General features: G+C 30.9%; 2 protein-coding genes across 3 annotated transcripts; one reads left to right on the top strand and one right to left on the bottom strand.

Annotated features, from left to right (window-relative positions):
* Positions 1–1,508: 1,508 nt before the first annotated feature.
* On the bottom strand, positions 1,509–6,634 carry LOC149966275 (synaptogyrin-1-like). 2 transcript variants are annotated; one of them, XM_090181568.1, is made up of 5 exons: positions 6,265–6,634; positions 5,828–6,047; positions 5,595–5,734; positions 4,973–5,204; positions 1,509–4,868 (listed from the first exon to the last, which is right to left on the bottom strand). In XM_090181568.1, exons 1-4 carry the CDS (start codon positions 6,364–6,366, stop codon positions 4,974–4,976), a joined length of 693 nt encoding a protein of 230 aa, XP_090037694.1. In that variant the 5' UTR covers positions 6,367–6,634; the 3' UTR covers positions 1,509–4,868; position 4,973. The 2 variants fall into 2 exon arrangements, with proteins under 2 accessions (XP_090037694.1, XP_090037685.1); XM_090181559.1 differs by having other exon boundaries at positions 1,509–5,204.
* Positions 6,635–6,681: 47 nt separating this feature from the next.
* LOC149966274 (E3 ubiquitin-protein ligase ZNF598-like) lies at positions 6,682–10,044 on the top strand. Its single transcript, XM_090181548.1, has 4 exons — positions 6,682–7,106; positions 7,320–7,565; positions 7,630–7,841; positions 7,894–10,044. Exons 1-4 carry the CDS (start codon positions 6,933–6,935, stop codon positions 9,716–9,718), a joined length of 2,457 nt encoding a protein of 818 aa, XP_090037674.1. The 5' UTR covers positions 6,682–6,932; the 3' UTR covers positions 9,719–10,044.
* The last annotated feature ends 7,158 nt before the right edge of the window (positions 10,045–17,202 follow it).

Below are 17,202 nucleotides of genomic sequence, written 5' to 3'. Positions count from 1 at the left end.
ATTTATTAATAATGATTTTAATGATCTACTTGTTATTAGCGTTCATCTAATATATCATATGCCATATTTATTGAAAATTTTGAATATTTTCAATATGGTGGGCGGGGTTGAATTTGGTTCCCCCTAGCGGGAGAAATATACAATTTGAGATGCCTAATTTTTTTGTCGATTATACACTTAGTAATAGCAAGTTAAAACCTAAAAAAATATTTCATTTACTTAAACTTGATTAATTAAAAAATTTATTATAATTTAAAGGATTAGGTGGGCTAGCGCCCCTCTGACGCACCTCCCGAATTGTCACCATCGATATTCGGATTCAGCTCATTTTTCTGAAGAGAATTACACCTTCCGCTATATTCTACCATTTACTTGCACACGATTCCACAAAAGACATAGCAGAAGGGATTATTAGGTCTCGAATGGACACGGAAACCTTTGAATTTCAGAAATAAGTCTTGAAAATTCCATAATTTGATTGGTGGTATCTACTATCACGAGACGAGGAAGAGTTATCTGAAATTTGGGCCGAATTTTCAAATGATTCTATAGCGCTTTGCTATCTAAAATATATTTAAAAGAACACCTGGCGGGAGTCTATCCGCAAGACCGATAGATGGCACTAGCTTCGATTTTCAAAAATAAACTTTCATACCTCAAAAGCGGAGTTGGCTCTCCTTCATGGTACATGCTTCACTTTTAGAGCGTAGTTGGACAGGGTTGCCACAAAATTTTCAGATTCAAATTCCCTGACTATTCCCTGACTATTTTAACAGATTTTCCCTGACTTATTAAGGCCAAAATTTTTCTTTTATATTTTACTTTTATCAGAAGTTAATAAATTTAGATGAACTTATATTTCAGTAAAAAGGTTATTGCAATGTTGAAAAAATTAGCCAAACATTCAAGGAAATAAATGATAATCGTGGAATTTGTCATAGATCTAGAGTTGAATTACCTTCAAAAAGTGCCAAGATAAAATTGAATTCCCTGACATTTCATTGACTTTTTAGGCCCATTTTTAAATTCCCTGACTTTTCCCTGATTTCCCTGACTTGTGGCAACCCTGTTGGATACTACTTCACCCGTGAGACATTGTATTACCTACCTTTTAGGTAGGAAGTATTTAGTTGAGTAATATGATGAAAAAATAACGCATTTGATATTTTCCTCGGAATACGCACGAATGCTATTTTCCTAAGTTATGGACCGAAAACACATTATTGGATATGTGACCTAATCAATAAAAATACATACGTATCCACTCCCGCCCCCAACCAAGTCCTGGTTTTAAGAACAGACCCCCCTTCTGAGGCAAAGTCAATACGATTTCGTATACACGTACAAATAAGGGAAGGAGGAGGTACGCTAACAATTTTACTACCACGCTTTTCAACAGGCCTATAAAACGTTACCAGGCTATTTCTATAAATAAATCCGGATACGTGTTAAAAAATACGCAATTACATTTTGGTTTTAAAGTTTTTATTGATGACTAGAATATACTATAAACATCACAGAAAAATCAACACAACATGGGTTTTATTTTTTCCAGTATTGTAATAGTTTTTTTTTCTTTTAATCCAAATTTTCGTTTTGCTATTTTTAATATTTTAAGACGTCGTATGTTAGCCTTTTTTAAATACTAACATCAAAAATGTTCATTTTACATCCCCCACATTGTTAACATTTATTTTATCCTATTTCGTTTTATTATTTTGGCAAACATATTCATCAATTAAAAGCAGCCTAAATATACCAGTACGATCATAAAACGTTTCACTGTTTTACTGTTTAAAAATATAAAAATATAAGGACTAAAAAATGTATATGGGAGGGTATAGTTTTACTTTAATATACTATCTATTAACTACTATAAATATTTGTAATTTATTTAAAAATAAAATATTTCAAGATAATATTCTATATTAAGATATTAATTTTAAATGTTTAAGAAAATGCATTAATAGGGTTTTGATAATTCTTTTTTCAAAAGAAAATCGATTAATAAGGATCGGATTTTATTAATCGATTTACTTTCTTTTAATTTAAAAAAAAATACGATGATGGTTTAAGGAGGATTTTAAAATTTTAGTCAAAGTTTCCAAACATCATTAAAATTTCGTGTTAGGCTTAACTAAAAAAACCTACGTATGGACAACATAATCTTTCTTCCTTATAATTAACATAAAACTGTGCAAAATGACGAATATCTACCGCGCGATTTCATGTTAAAGTGGGGAATATTAATTTTTAAGCCCCCGGCGATTTGATCTGATAATTGTTGAAACACCATTTTGTTATTTTTTACACCAAATATATACACACATTTTTATAACCCATAAAGTGCGAATATTGTTTCGCCTAAATATACAAACCAGTGTAATTTTATCTGAACAAGTTTTTTTAGCGTAATATATTTTTATAATTATTTTTAGCGTGTTTTTTTCTTGAAATTCCATAATATTGTCTTTTGAAAATATTTCTACGTATACCACTTTCATTTTTTCCTATTTTCAACATTAGCTTGAATTTATATTTGACATGAAACTTCTATTATCAGTTAGACACACAACATTTTTAACATCTTTTTTTGCAAAATGTTTTTTTCCACGTATTCATGTGTATTTTTTTATTTTAAGAAATCGCGATTTTTTTATGCGGTTTAAAATAACTTTAAAATGATCTAAAAACCGAAGCCCATCTTTTAGAATGTTGTTATTAAAATATTTTGCGAAAAAATAAAACGCTGGAGAGGAACGTTTTTAATTTTTCTAAAAAAAATTACATTTTTCATTTTACCACGGGTGGGTGTTCAACTTTCTTATACCACACTTTTTCTGGGCAATAAAAAAAATTCAGGAACAAAGACCGAAGTAAGCCATTTAAAAAGGCTTGCTATTTATTACAACACGAATGTAAAATAAAAGGTTTATTTAAGGACCATATTATCGATGGCAAAGGGGCTAGCTTGAGTTAATGAAACTTTTGTAAATGCTAAAGTCAGGCTGATATAATTTTTGAGAGCCTCAAATGTGGATCAAGGTCTTTGGTTTCTAACATAATTGACTCTTAACCTTTTTTAATTTTATTATAACCATTTTCAAGCTTTTCTATTTAGAGAGATGTTATTGCCTTCCCCATATAATGTCAACTCTTATTAATTCCACCATAAATTTATAGTCTTATGTAAATAAAGGTTACACCAGCCAGCTAAAAGGCATCATATTAATACTTTAAATCATTTTTGAACTACAAAAGTAGAAAACCTTTTATCTGAACTGTTGACTGCTCCTTGCGCAAAATTAATTCCAACACAGAATTTTCCTAAATTCAAGGTTTGGGCAGATTTTATAGTAAACATATTTCAAGACTCAAGAATAGCTATGAAAGAACTTATGACCGATCTATCAGTAGGGTAGTAGCTCAAAAATGGATTGTTAATATAAGCTTACTTTTATTTTACCTTTGTTTTTTTAGTTAATAAAAACTAAAGTGCTACATAAAATTTTACAAATTCTAAGAACTATCACTAAAAGGTTGGTTTGCTAATTTAAGTATCGTTATAATGAAACATATTAAAACTAAATTGTTTATGAATACCTGTTTTTGACAAATATAGTCTATTATATATATATATATATATCACAAAGTGTATTAAGTTTTATTAAGAGGAAGTTAAATACTACGAAGAAAAATATTGCTATATTTATGGGAAAATATTTTTAATTTAAAAAAAAAGTGGCTTAAATTGTATTTTACGAGAAAGGGGCAAAGTTAACAAAATGCTTTGAAAAATATTAAAACATTTTTGATATACAAGGCCCACCGCCCATTGTTTTTTATATAATATTTATGGATATATTTACAGATGATGAAAATGAAAATTTTTGTATTCGAAAGCATTGGTGCATTATTAATGGAGGAGGAGGGAGGTTTTTATACGAAGACTGATAATTAAAAAATGGAAACCTAGATTTTAGATATTTTTTCCCCATTTTATATACAACGCTACAAACCTACTTCGTATACTTATTGCCAAATTATTTATCTAAAATGATCTTTTCTATGTATTTTTCTCGAAAGTATTTACGCTTTAAACAAACTTTAAATTCTATTCAGATTAGTAAATTCACATTTTTGTTACGTGTTGTCAAGCTCAAAACATTTAAAAGTGTTTACTCCATGTTTTAAACTACACTAGACCTAAAAAGTTTTATTCAAGACAAAGGTTTTACTTAATTCTTAGGCTAAGTACCGTTACTTTTTTCAATAAATTTCTAAGTTTTGTCATGACTAAACACGATAGCACTGACAGTTTCTTTTTTAACTTTTTTTCCACCAACGAACAATTTCATTTTTTTAACGCTTTGAATAAGGCAATTAAATACGTGTTAACATTGGTTTGTCTGCCTAACATTACTGTTTTTTTGCTTTAGTTTTTAATACTTTAGTATTAGTTTAAGCCCCACATTGATTTAAAAAATAAAAAACCCTAAAGATGTGCGCAATCTTGTTCTCAATATCATTCCAAAGAATGGCTGAATTATCTATTACTAGTGCGGAAAAAAAAACCATTTAAAAATCTAGACAATTTCCACAGAATACCAGCATGCATACGAACCAAATTACTGGTATGTCACATAATTTTGGTTTGGTAATTACAAAAAAAAAAAATTAAATTTGCACATATTAAACTGGGAAAAGTTTATCCCAAAGAATTTTAAAGAAATATACAATATTTTTTAAAAATCAAACATGGCCATTCGTGGAATGTTATAATTTCAAACAGCATCCTTTCAAAACTAAGATATCCTCCCACAAAAATAACTTTCGCGAATTTAAATTTCTTGTTTATACCAATAACTCTTAATTGAAAATAAATCAATACTGTTAACATGTTATTTTTGTCACCTTTGCGATAATAACATAATTATAGTAATAATAATTTAAATTAGCAGTTTCTCCTCACCTCAGTAGGCGGGAGCCTGAAAATTTGATATTCCAGAGGGTATTTTTTCGGTTTGTTGGTTACCACTATTGAACGGTGGCTCTTGGTAAGTCTCATTCATATCAGTACCTCCGGGGTAACTGGAATAGGGAGATCCACCTGGTATGGCGTGTGGATCAGCTTCGTAGCTAGGAGCAAACGCCGCATCTGCCCCCTGGCGGTAGCGTTTGAATGCGAAGAATACGCAACCAGCCTTAAATTATAAGTCCCATGGTGGTTCAACCCCAAAGAAATGCACTTTTAGATGGTTGTCAATATTTTGGGTTGCAACAGATTACTCCCAACCAGTACAAGGCAAGCATTTTTAAGCCTCAGACTAAGCAAATTATAGACAAGCCTACTAACTAAATGAACATCAGCAATACGGTTCAGGAAGGTAGTAAAAACTTACTAAGATAAGCGCAGGTTGTGAAAAAAATTCAGTAATTAAATAACTCAGGGTATAAAACAAACCCAAAAATAAAAGGGATTATACTAAATCACGCTTCTCAACATTTTTTCCATAGAATGCTATAGCTTTTTGAATGCAGAAAACATCGATGATGAAGCTTCAAACAGAAAAGTTGAATCAAACAAGACTTACCCAAGTAAAGATTGAAAAGAAGCTGAATGCAATTGCAGCTCTAACATTGCTAACCCCATAACCATCAAGGGCCATTTCAGATTTACGCCACGCATCAGCCAGATAGCAAAAGCAGACAAACCACATGAATGCCCAGAAACCTGGAGAAAACCAATAAGGTAAAGTAAAAATTTAGACAAAATCTTTTAAAAAAAAAGAGGGGGAGGGACATTATAAGACTCAACCGAACGTACCAGAAAAAGCCATATCTCCCATTACTGCTCGCCTTCGTAGTTTGATGCTGGACAAGTTATCAAACATTGCTTCAAGAATTAGAAGAGCAATACTGGCCAAAAATGCGATCACCCCAACACCAACACCCATATTACAAGCGTGGGGATCTTTGTTATATTGGCAATAATCATCTAGCCAACCCTCGGAGGCAATGCAACCAAAGACCACTACTGCAAAGAGCTGCAATTATTATAAATAAGTATTACAACCGTTTCATTACAAATTAAACGAGTAGGCTTAATAATGAAGGGGGTGTTGCCCTTGGCTAGGTCAAAGGTCAAAAGTATCCAAGGCTTAGGGGATAGATACAAGTACCACATATCAAGCTCAATCTAGTTTTATATTTAAAAACTTAACGCTTATTTTTGTAATTTACGATATAAGAGAAAAAACGTACCCAACATAATAGTCTCAAAATAACTTGTGGTCTCTGCACGAAGGTTATGGGGTCGAAGGGGACACCAGCTCTTCCAGCCCCGTAGGCACCCCCTCCGTTCATTTTGTACTTTTTGGGATAAAAATTAACTTTTCCCCTTTAAAATTTAGCTTTTACTTTGGTTAGCCGATAGCTTAGAGGTTAAATTGATTAAAAAATTTCACAAAAAAGATCGCGGACTCAGTTTTTAGAGAAGTCCGGTCACCGCGACGGCCTCTCAACCCCTTCCGTAACGGTCGACAATGGCTTCCTTTCAAAAATCCATCCCCCCCCTCTCAAAAATTAAAGAGTCAAAAGACCGATTTCATGCCAACATCCATAGAGACAGCCATAGCAAGGTCATTTTCCCTAATTGTGCTCGCTTCAGAAACGAGGCAGAAAATGCATATCTAATCGATTTTTCCACGTGGTATCTCGTTTCCGGTTTAGTTTGCTACGGCCAATTCGAGATATAAAGAATGCGGTTATTTAGTTCTGGATAAAGTTGCCCTTACGCAATACTGAAGGGAAAGAACGGTACTAAAATTAAGACGTCATTTCCTATCATAGTGGTTACATGCGTTCCTTTTTTCATTATCGAATTTTTCAAGGTTTTTTAAAGACAGCGTTAGTTATTTCTAAAAGTTAAAATGGAAGGTAAAAGTTCTAACGAAAACGTGTGCGTCGTTTGTTTTCGTAATATTAATATATATGCGGTTGGCATTTGCGATCATTACGATAGAGTTTGCTTCATTTGTTCGGCCAGGTTAAGAGTTCTGTGCCAGAAATTCGATTGTCCCATTTGTCGTAAAAATCTGCCTAAGGTAAAAATCTAAAGTATTACTCCCATATTAGTTACTAAAACCACTAAATTTAAATTAATAAAAACATTTTTTTTTGATTCACTTAACCATTTTTTTTTGAAGGATTCACTATTTTTTTGCTAGACCTAGTGAAATTCAATTTATTATTTATTCCCTATTAAAATTAAATTTCAAAATATGTTAAGTAACTATGAATTTCTTTTTCCTTTATAGGTTATTTTCACCCATCAAAAACAGCCTTATTCTGTGCTTTTGAGGCAGCCTTACTCGCATATTGATCACAAACCCAATATTTATTTTGAAAATGAAGATGTTGAGGAAGAATATCGCATATTACTCCAACATAAATGCCTCATTTGCGTTCAAGTTACTGTTTTTCAGTCCTTTGGTCACCTAAAAGATCACATGAGAAAAATACATGAAAAATTCTACTGTGAATTATGTGTAGATAATTTAAAAGTATGATAAATACACGAAAAATCCGTTTTACTTTTATGTTATTAAAAATTGGAATTTTTCATAGCTATTTACGTTTGAAAGAAAATGTTATAATCGCAAAGAATTGGCTAAACATAGAAGAGCTGGAGATTCAGATGATACATCACATAGAGGCCACCCTAGATGTCAATTTTGCGATACACGATATATAGATAAGGATGAATTATTCCGTCATTTAAGAAAAGAACATTTTTACTGTCATTTTTGTGATGCAGATGGAAGTTACGATTTTTATGGGTATGTTTATATTATTTTAAGCTAAAAAAGTTTTTAATGGGACAATTTTCAGAGATTATGAGCTTCTACGGAAACATTTTCAAGAGGAACATTTCCTGTGCCAGGAAGATTCTTGCAAAGATGAAAAATTTACATCTGCTTTCCGCTCCGATATAGAACTAAAAACTCACATAGCAGCTCAACACAGCAAAAACTATACAAAACAACAAGCTAAACAGGCCAGAACTCTAGAACTCGAGTTTACAATCACTCCCAGGTCCCAATACGACGAATATGAGGATGGTAGCAGAAGAGGAGGCAGAAAAGGCCCCAGAGGCGCCATTGGAAGAAGTAATAGATATCATTATCAAGACGAAGACTTAACAAATCAGACCCGGGAATCCAGCCAAATTGAACCCGAGGTTTCTTTTGACATTGATCGCAATAGTTCCATTGATTTTCCTTCTCTCGGAAATAATTCTAATGACATGAACAGAGAGCCAGTACGACGTCCACCTCCCCGTAACTACAGAGAATTTAATGCCATGGATGCTGAATATTTTCCACCATTGGGTGGAGCAGGGGCTGTTGGAAGCACGGTTAGATTAGAGATTTATAATCAGGATAAAAAATCTCCCACAAAAGGCCCAAATGTTTTGATCAAAGTATCCAGTAGAGGCCATCCCAACAGCATCTCGGCCGCTGCTATTGTAGCCTCAGCAGCACCTGTTCCTCAGCCCAAACAACATAAACCAGACACCAACACTGGTTGGTTTGCCGAAGGGTTCAAACCAGGTTCCAATGATTTCCCAACTCTTGAAACAAAACCAACCAAGAAATCAACCCTAAGTTTTACTCCCAATGTAAGGGCTGAAACAACTGACAATGCTTGGGTCAAAAACAATGGTAACACTAATATCAAGGACGCTAAGAAAGAATCAAAACCAAAAGATGAAGAGTTTACAGTTGTTCTTTCCAGCAAGGATAAGAAAAAGAAGCTAAAGAATGCAAACAACCAGCTTACAAAAGCTCATAGTCCAGAGAAAGAGATGGCAAAGCCACAAATAAAGAAAGAAGCATCGCAACCCAAAGAAATAAAGACAAACCAAGCACTCTCTGCTAAAGAAAAACCAACTGTTGATCAGAAAATTGATCTAAATGGGAAAACAAATAATTTACTAAGCAATGACAATCAAACTGGCTTTACCAAAGTCAAAAACCTAACTCCCATTGCCTTTGATGATTTCCCACCTTTATTGGGAGTGGAATTGCCCACCAAAGCCCCAGTGGTTCCACCTGGTTTTGATATTAAGAAGAAGCAAGTTAAGGAACCACCTCCTGGCTTTGATAAAACTAACCGGAATAGTACTGCAAATGACAAAGGCCTTAAAACTGCCAACTTCACGTTGAGTTCACTAGCTCGACAATTGGCAGTTTCTACCAACATTTCTGATAGTTCCTCCCCTGAAATTTCCCCCTCGAGTCACTCTTCTACTGTTTATGTTGAACCGGAAGATTTTCAAAATCGTAATCGCAACCTTATTCAAGAAGTTATGGAGCTTTTAGAACATGATGATGATAAATTTGAAGAATTTAAGAGCTATTCTGGAAAGTTTAGGAAAGGGCTAATTTCTGCCTCCAATTATTATCATGAATGTGTAAGAATTTTTGATAAGATAAAGTTTGAAAAAGTCTTGAGCGAACTATTAGTTCTGTTACCAGACATAGCTAAACAGAGAGAATTGCTAAAGGTTCATAATGAAAATTCTAACTTAGGAGGTGCTGTGCCTAAAAACCGTCAAAATTTCCTTGTTTGTGCAACGTGCCAACAAGTCTTGAACCGTTTTGATTTCAGAACTCATATGTTAGTTCACAGTAGTCCAACTTTCATGGCCTAGAAACCTATTAAGTACTTGGGAGTTTTTAAGCATCTTCCCCTCCAACAGGCTTTCGCAATCAGTTCATAAAGGTTTTAAAAGAATGTTAAATTTGATCAGATGTCAATTTTAAAATTATTACTGTTTTGAATATTACAAAACCATGTACTTATTTAATTCTTAAGTTTCAATTTGTTGACATTAAACGTTAAATTTGCCGTATTGTTTTAATTTGAAATAAAACATCATTTTGCTGCGCAAACTTGTCCTTCAAAAAGCATCAGAATTGGAATTGATTAGCTAAAATAATTTGTTAAGATAACTAAGTTTAGTAACGCATTAGTCAATTTATTTTTCCAATAATTGTAATAAAAGAGAAAAAATCTATATATATATATATATATAAATATACAAAGAAAATTAAAAAATTTGCATAATTACTAAGTGTTGAGTCCATCCATTCACATGCTAAGGCAACTGAGTAAAATGGGATGAGAAGAATGAAGATGAAAAATATACTCTTTCAACCAATTGTCCAGGCAGCCCAGTTATAAGATCCACCAGTGACCAACGCTGAGAGCCTCATCAACTGTTGGTTTTACATCAGCCTTTAAAAATTGATAAAGCTGCTAGCATATAAAACTCCCGCCACTAACAAGTTGTAAGTTAATTTCCAGTGCTGCCTGCTAACCCTTACCAAAAATAAGTTGGCTAAAAACCACTTAGGACAACTTGTTTTTCAACTTGGTTTTCAGTTTGTATTAGGGACAAATGCCTACTTAATAATAACTTAAATCCTCTTTATTATTCAACTTATTTCCAACTAAACCAGAATCAACATTTACACTTAACTATTTAAAAGCAACTTAAATCCTACTAGGGAAACATCTAAAAACCAACTTAAAATATTATGTAATTTCCTGACTACTAAAAACCAACTAATTATAAACTTAGCAAAAGCAGTATTTTCCTACCAACTGAATAACAACTTATTACCCGTTTAATAGTAACTTGAAATATGCTGACAACTTGAGCCTACTTAATACCAACTCAATATCAACTAATAATGTGTTAACAAACTAAATACAAACTGAAATCCAACTTATTTTTTGGTAAGGGAAGTAGCTCTATGTTAAAAGGAATATAACCTCAGGTATTTGGTGTGGAACACCAACGTTTGAACCTCTGGCAGCTCTTGCCTTTGGCTTTAAAAATATTTGGCGCCACTGTACAGGGAAACTTGAAAAATTAAAGGGGTTTTCCATAAAGATTGCTTTGCAGGTTATACTCCCTTTAACAGAACAGGCTACGTTATGGAAAAAAATCTGCAAAATTAGGCATAAAAATAAGATGATTTACCATAACCAATGAATCATAAGTAAAATTGTTAAAATAACAACTGTTTTTTTCAACCTCACTTCTTACCATTTTTATACCTGAAAATAAATAACTTATGAATAAAAATTTTATGAGTGTACTACCAGTAAGAAAAAAAAGAAGACCAAATTTATTTGACACATAGTACACGAACCTTTTTAATGCCTGAATAACTTTGATACAATACAAAAAATCGGCACATCACATAAAAAGTTGTTCTTTGAAAAGTACACTGCCCACACATGGTGTTTTATGTTTATAATATTTAAATTTTTTTACGTTGAATGTTACGTCATCAAAATTTGAGTTTCCTTTTTGTTTTAAGATTGACATAGCAGTACAACAGCTCATTTTATTTTTTACGTTTAACCCTTTACTCGTGATATAAAGGCCCCTTAAGAAATTTTTAAGATCAGTTTTTTCCTTAATATTTACTTTAGTCCCAAAAAGCTTTCTCGTTTAGTAGCCATACAAGATAATTGTCTGACCGATTATCATTATTATTTTTTCATTATTTGGCCATGTTTAATTACACGAATCACAAGAGCCAAAAATTAAACATAATTCTATGTAAAAGCAGTCAGGGTTGTTGTGAAGTTTCTCTGTTCTATTATTTTTAATAGCTGTATCTCAAAAACCTTTATATTGAGATAGTATGTGACCCCCCCAAAAGAAAAGTTTATTAATATAATTTATATTATTTTCAAAAGTGGCACTTTTTTTAAACTCTTCATTTTGGGTGGATATATTTTCGATAACATATTAATTTTACAGCTGTTTCCGATTTTGTATTTAAGGGACTGATCCGGGATTTATATTTTGAAAGGAAATTAATATCTTTCTTCTAGTGATACAGTTGAGCTAAGGCTTACAACACATTTCAGCCAAGGCTTATTTTTAAGAACCAGTATTCAAGTCAGGAAACCGCCTTTTCAGTCCCTTTAAATATTTTCCCTTTTTAAAAAAACACGTTCTATAACAAGTATTAATAACAACACCCGTTTACATATGAAAGATTTTGGAAAATATTGCGGGGTTGAAAACGTTTAAAAACGTAAAAATATAAGTTACCTTTACAAAAAACTCCAAAGATTTATTGTTGGGAAAAACTTTGGAAAAATTAATTAATTTTTACATAATTTGCACGTTTCAACCCATTATTCAAGTTAACCATTTCAAAAAAGGAAAAATTAATGTACACCATTGATTTTTATTACAAATACTTAAGACAAACCCTTTAAGCCTTTGCTCATGATTTAATAGTATAGTTTGATGAGCTCTATGCCAAAGGGAATAAAAGTTGGGTAAAGTTTTGTTTTGCAATTGCGGGGTAGGCAAAATATTAGGTAAACAAGAAATAATCGATAACTTAGCACAAAAATCTTCGCAACTATAATTCAACACCTTATTTGTATATTTTACACACAACCCATAGCTTTTTTTACGATACAACAAAAAATTACTATTACATTAATAGTAATTATAACGATTAGTCTATAATAACCCCCCAGCAAACAAAAAAATTCATTTCACCTTATATCTAAAACATTTTTTTTAAATAATTATTTTACTCAAAAAAAGGTTTGTGCCAAATTTTTTTTCTCTATTTAAATATTAAACACACCAGCAAATATTTTTGAGCAAACAGGATTTTTTTGAGTACGAGTCTTTTTTAAGTTTTGTAGTTGGGCTGTACTCTGGGTTTTTTTTTTTATCATAATATGCACTACACATAAGGAGGTATGTTTTCATTTAGTTAACTGTTTATTTAGCCATAAAGTAGATTAAAAAAATGGATAGGCCTAAATGAAACCTTTAACCCTGGATATACTTAAAAAACTAGTCCTTTTTGTACACAAGGATGAAATTTGTAGTAGCGAAAAGATTTAACATTACTTGAATCTATCTGAGATTTTGGTAAAAAAACGGAAAAATCACCAAATCTGGTCATACTGAAAGCACCTTTTTTGGAGGAAGAATTTAAAAAATACCAATAGACCTAACAATTCATAAAAAAAATCTTCAACAAAAATATATACATTCTTTTTAAATTTTTATAAAAACGAGATTAAAAAACAAAGTTATAAATAAGATAACCAATTTTTATTTTTAAGGCAATTTAATTTTAAATAGATTTATAATTATAAAATAAACAAGCGACCAAATTTGGGTATTCGTTTTTCAATCATTGGATTCAACTAATGTTTTTTAAGCTAACAAATTCTTTTTAATGGTTATTTTCATTTGACAAAAACTTAAAATCTAAAACCTCTGGCAACAAAAATCAATTTCAGGAATATTGTTTGCTCGAGTTTTTTTGAATCACAGTCTAACATTGCGCAGCAGGAGTATAACCATTTTTGGTATGGCAAAACTTTGTTTTAAATTGAACTATCGATATTGATACATTTTTCTACTATTTGAAATTATTAAAAACCACGCTCGTTTATACCGCTTATTTCCAAGGTAATTATTATATCTGAAATACCTAGGAAAAAGGATATAATGTACTTTAACCAGGTACACGATACAGTATTTATTATTATTATTTTAAGATCATAATATTTGGTCAGGCACTAATATGTTAAACTAAAAAAGTTTTCAAATTTTCATTATATCAGAGTAATTTAGGCCTTAAATCAAATAAAGATAGGGGGCAGTACTTACTGGGAGGGGAATTCCATTCTTTCAATTTGTGAGAAATGCTTTCAAATATGTTAAAGGCACAGTTTTGTGTTGGGTAGAACATTTTTACGTTAATAGCATTAATTTTTTTATCCAATTTTTGTTTTTGGGTATTTTTTTATAAGAAGAAACAATCCCTTTGTTTTTATTCAAATTGAATAAAACCACCATGATTATTTTAGAAAAAACATGAAAACTTTGACAGTTAAGGCTGTAGTTTTCACGAAATGGAAAAAGTAAAATCTCAAAACACTTTTAATAAATTTCATCGCAAATGGAACGTAATTTTTCATTTTGAAAAAATAAGAATTTTTTTTATATTTGGACAACTCGTAGTGTGTTTTCTCAAAAAAAAAAATTCAAATGGAGGGTCTCTACTGATATTTAATTATTTTTATTTCTTAAATTGGCGAAGTGTCTCTTTTTAATGAGAAAGCATATTTTAGACACTTTTTGCATTTTTACGATTTATTTTAAAATGGAATGAGCAGTGTTGTCAACTGATTTTTGTTTAAGATATGGGTTTTTTTTTATAATTGTCAAATTCACAGCAAACAGGTTTTTGTATGGATAAAGGCATGTACCGTAAATTGTAACACTTTCGTTTCATCTGACTAGCCATTAATTTTTATTTAAATGCATAGAATTATTTTTCTACCCCCTAAAACACATAGGAACAGTTTATATATTTTTATAGATTTTTTTAATGACAGCAATTGCCAATTAAGAACTATCTGAGATTATTAAATGTGAAATGTTGAAAACTTATGACACAATTGCACTCTAATTGATGGGGATTTCTAGGAAAACAAAATTGCTCTTTAAGAATTTTTATCACGTTAAATTAACTTAAGATGTGATATTATAAATTTATTATTAATACAAACTGAGAATTCTTGGTATGCCAGACTAATTTTTTTATTTACTCCTTAATAAATGAAAAAAATAAAGTGGAATACTTAATCTAGATTTTTTATGTGACTTTTTGAGTTTATATATATAATTCCACTATATTTCATTATATTTTTAGTTTGGCACTAAGACACTAAGAATGAATTTTTAGGCGTTATATTTAGCTAAAATTTTATGCTTATTTAAAAGGGGAAAGCCTGATTGTCGATATTACACAAAAATAGGCCCAAAAATAAATGAGAAATAAGAACATTCGTGATAGCCGCAATGTTCTTTTTAAATTAAAAAGTTTCAAAGCAAACCGAAAAACATGTGCGCAAATCCACTGAATGCGGAGTATCACAGACCCTATATTTTTCATTTAAATTATTAAATTTTCAGCCAAAGAATATTTGATTAAATTTATGCTAAAAAACCATCGAATTTATATGAAAAATTGACGTGAGCAAAAAACTGGCATTTTGGTAAACATACAGGGGCTACCATGTGACTAGTTGTCACCTATGAAGTCACTAATACTTGCGTGCAAAATATTTGTACGCTTATAAAATGATCGTGGTTGGCGAGATGCTTTTATAAAGAAATACTAAACGCGTCAATAACTAATTTTATACTAAATAGGCTGTTATATATCGTTAGATACCGTAGTTAACTTTGAAAGTTATCTTTTACACAATAGTTCAAAGCCAAAATACATTTCATCTTAGTAGACCCTAATTAACAAATGCTGTTTGTTTTTTTAATATTTTTCTTTTAATCTGTGGCACATCGAAAAGAAGACTTAAAACACTTTACCCGTTCCCAAAAACCTAAACGTAAAAATACACACAAATATTATACCTAGTACGAGTGTTTAAATTTGACTAATTATGTATTTTACCCAACTTTAAATAACATACACAAAAGTTGGGTTGACATTATAGTTGCAATTAATACAATTAGTTTAATATACTATATATTTATATGCATTTAAAAGAATAAAAAAATGTTGGGTGGTCGAGAATTAACACAAATTGACTAAATATTGTAATTTCTAGTCAATACTTAAAACTGACTGTATTTGAATAATTAAAAACCTGATTACCAAACTTATCTCCACAAGTTAACTACCCTGAGTTTTATTATTAATGAACAAAAATTTACTAGGAAAAACAATATAAAGCCTAAATTAAAGCGAGATTATTGTAAACAGAATTCTTTAGCCACAAAATATTTATAATTATACATGGAAACATATTTAAAAGACCCTTTCACCAATAAACAATAATTATCATAATCTTAAAAAAAAAATCCCATGTGGAACGAATAATGTGTGGTCTATAGTAAGAGATTCCCCCAAAATAAACTAAAACATAATTCTATATCAAAAAGGGAAAAATAAAGGTACGCTGTATCAGTTCTTGTACCAACAAATACCAGCTTTTCGTTTACGGAAATTCAATTTTAAAATAGTTTATCACAAAGTAAATTTAGATTTAATCTCAATTAATTATTTAAGTTTCTTTTTACATTTCACAGAAAACCTTAAAGTTTTTGAAAATAATAAAAATTCAACTTATTAAATTGACTACATCTGCTAGTATTTCGTTGATACAGTAATTGTACCATTCAAGTAATTACACAGTCATGTTTTTGAATTTGCTATTATATTTACAACACATTCAATCTAAAACAACGAACATTTTATTTTCTATTCGATCGCCTTTGAATTTAACTGCTTTTATTTCGTTTGTTGCCTAGGCCTTTTCAATTTAAAGTTATAAGGGTGGGAAGCAATTTTATCGTATCACTTATTTTATATATTTCCGTGAAGGTACCATTTTGGAAGGCTTTATTTTTCCAATCAACTTATACTACCTAACCATTTGACTCAATATACATTCTTTCCAAATTTTGGCAAATTCCTGAGCAAAAGGAGCTATATGTTTCTTATTTAGAAATATAAGGGGTTATTCTCCTTAACCACTCAAACAGAAGACATCTCTTAATACTTTCTCTAGACCATTCTAGCTGAGATTTCAATGACCTCTTTGGGGAATATGTCTCAGGGTAAACACTACAAATTTCACAGTTTATATTTTGGTCCACGCTCGGAACAATCTCTTTATCTTTAGAATTGTATGAATGGTGATTTTATCTTAAAATAATTCAACTAACATTGGGATTAAGCAGTTATTGATATTTAAGAATTTATAAACTAATTAATGGTATGTAATAATTTTACATTAATATCATTTAAATAAAACTAGAGATAAACCCTTACTCAGCCAAGATATGAGTACTATATTAAAAAAAATTGAGAAAGCGCATATTTTCTTAAAGCCATGGATTACGGTTTTTGAAGCGTTATACAAAAACCAGTACCGTACCTGCACTAGTGGCTAGCACCATTGTATTTACAAAGTTCTTTTATTTTCCCTTCAAAAACCAATTGTAAATTCTTACAGATTAGTTTTTTACATTAAGAAAAGGTTATCCAATAAGATATTCCTTAAATAAAAACTTTTCAGTGTTCGCGGTGATACTTAAAA

The sequence above is a fragment of the Leiobunum rupestre genome, chromosome 1 (genome assembly GCF_980474605.1).
Source record: "Leiobunum rupestre chromosome 1, qqLeiRupe1.1.hap1, whole genome shotgun sequence".
Lineage (NCBI taxonomy): Eukaryota > Metazoa > Arthropoda > Arachnida > Opiliones > Sclerosomatidae > Leiobunum > Leiobunum rupestre.
The sequence above is the reverse complement of the archived record's forward strand: the minus strand, read 5'-3'. Positions and strand labels throughout refer to the sequence as shown.

Coding starts and splice junctions, on each gene's coding strand:
- LOC149966275 (XM_090181559.1), bottom strand. CDS start 6,366: ATGAACGGAGGGGGTGCCTACGGGGCTGGAAGAGCTGGTGTCCCCTTC. Junction 5,735..5,827: donor GGGAGATATGGCTTTTTCTG/GTACGTTCGGTT, acceptor GGTTTTCTCCAG/GTTTCTGGGCATTCATGTGG. Junction 5,205..5,594: donor TCTTTTCAATCTTTACTTGG/GTAAGTCTTGTT, acceptor TTATAATTTAAG/GCTGGTTGCGTATTCTTCGC.
- LOC149966274 (XM_090181548.1), top strand. CDS start 6,933: ATGGAAGGTAAAAGTTCTAACGAAAACGTGTGCGTCGTTTGTTTTCGT. Junction 7,107..7,319: donor GTCGTAAAAATCTGCCTAAG/GTAAAAATCTAA, acceptor TTTCCTTTATAG/GTTATTTTCACCCATCAAAA. Junction 7,566..7,629: donor TATGTGTAGATAATTTAAAA/GTATGATAAATA, acceptor AATTTTTCATAG/CTATTTACGTTTGAAAGAAA.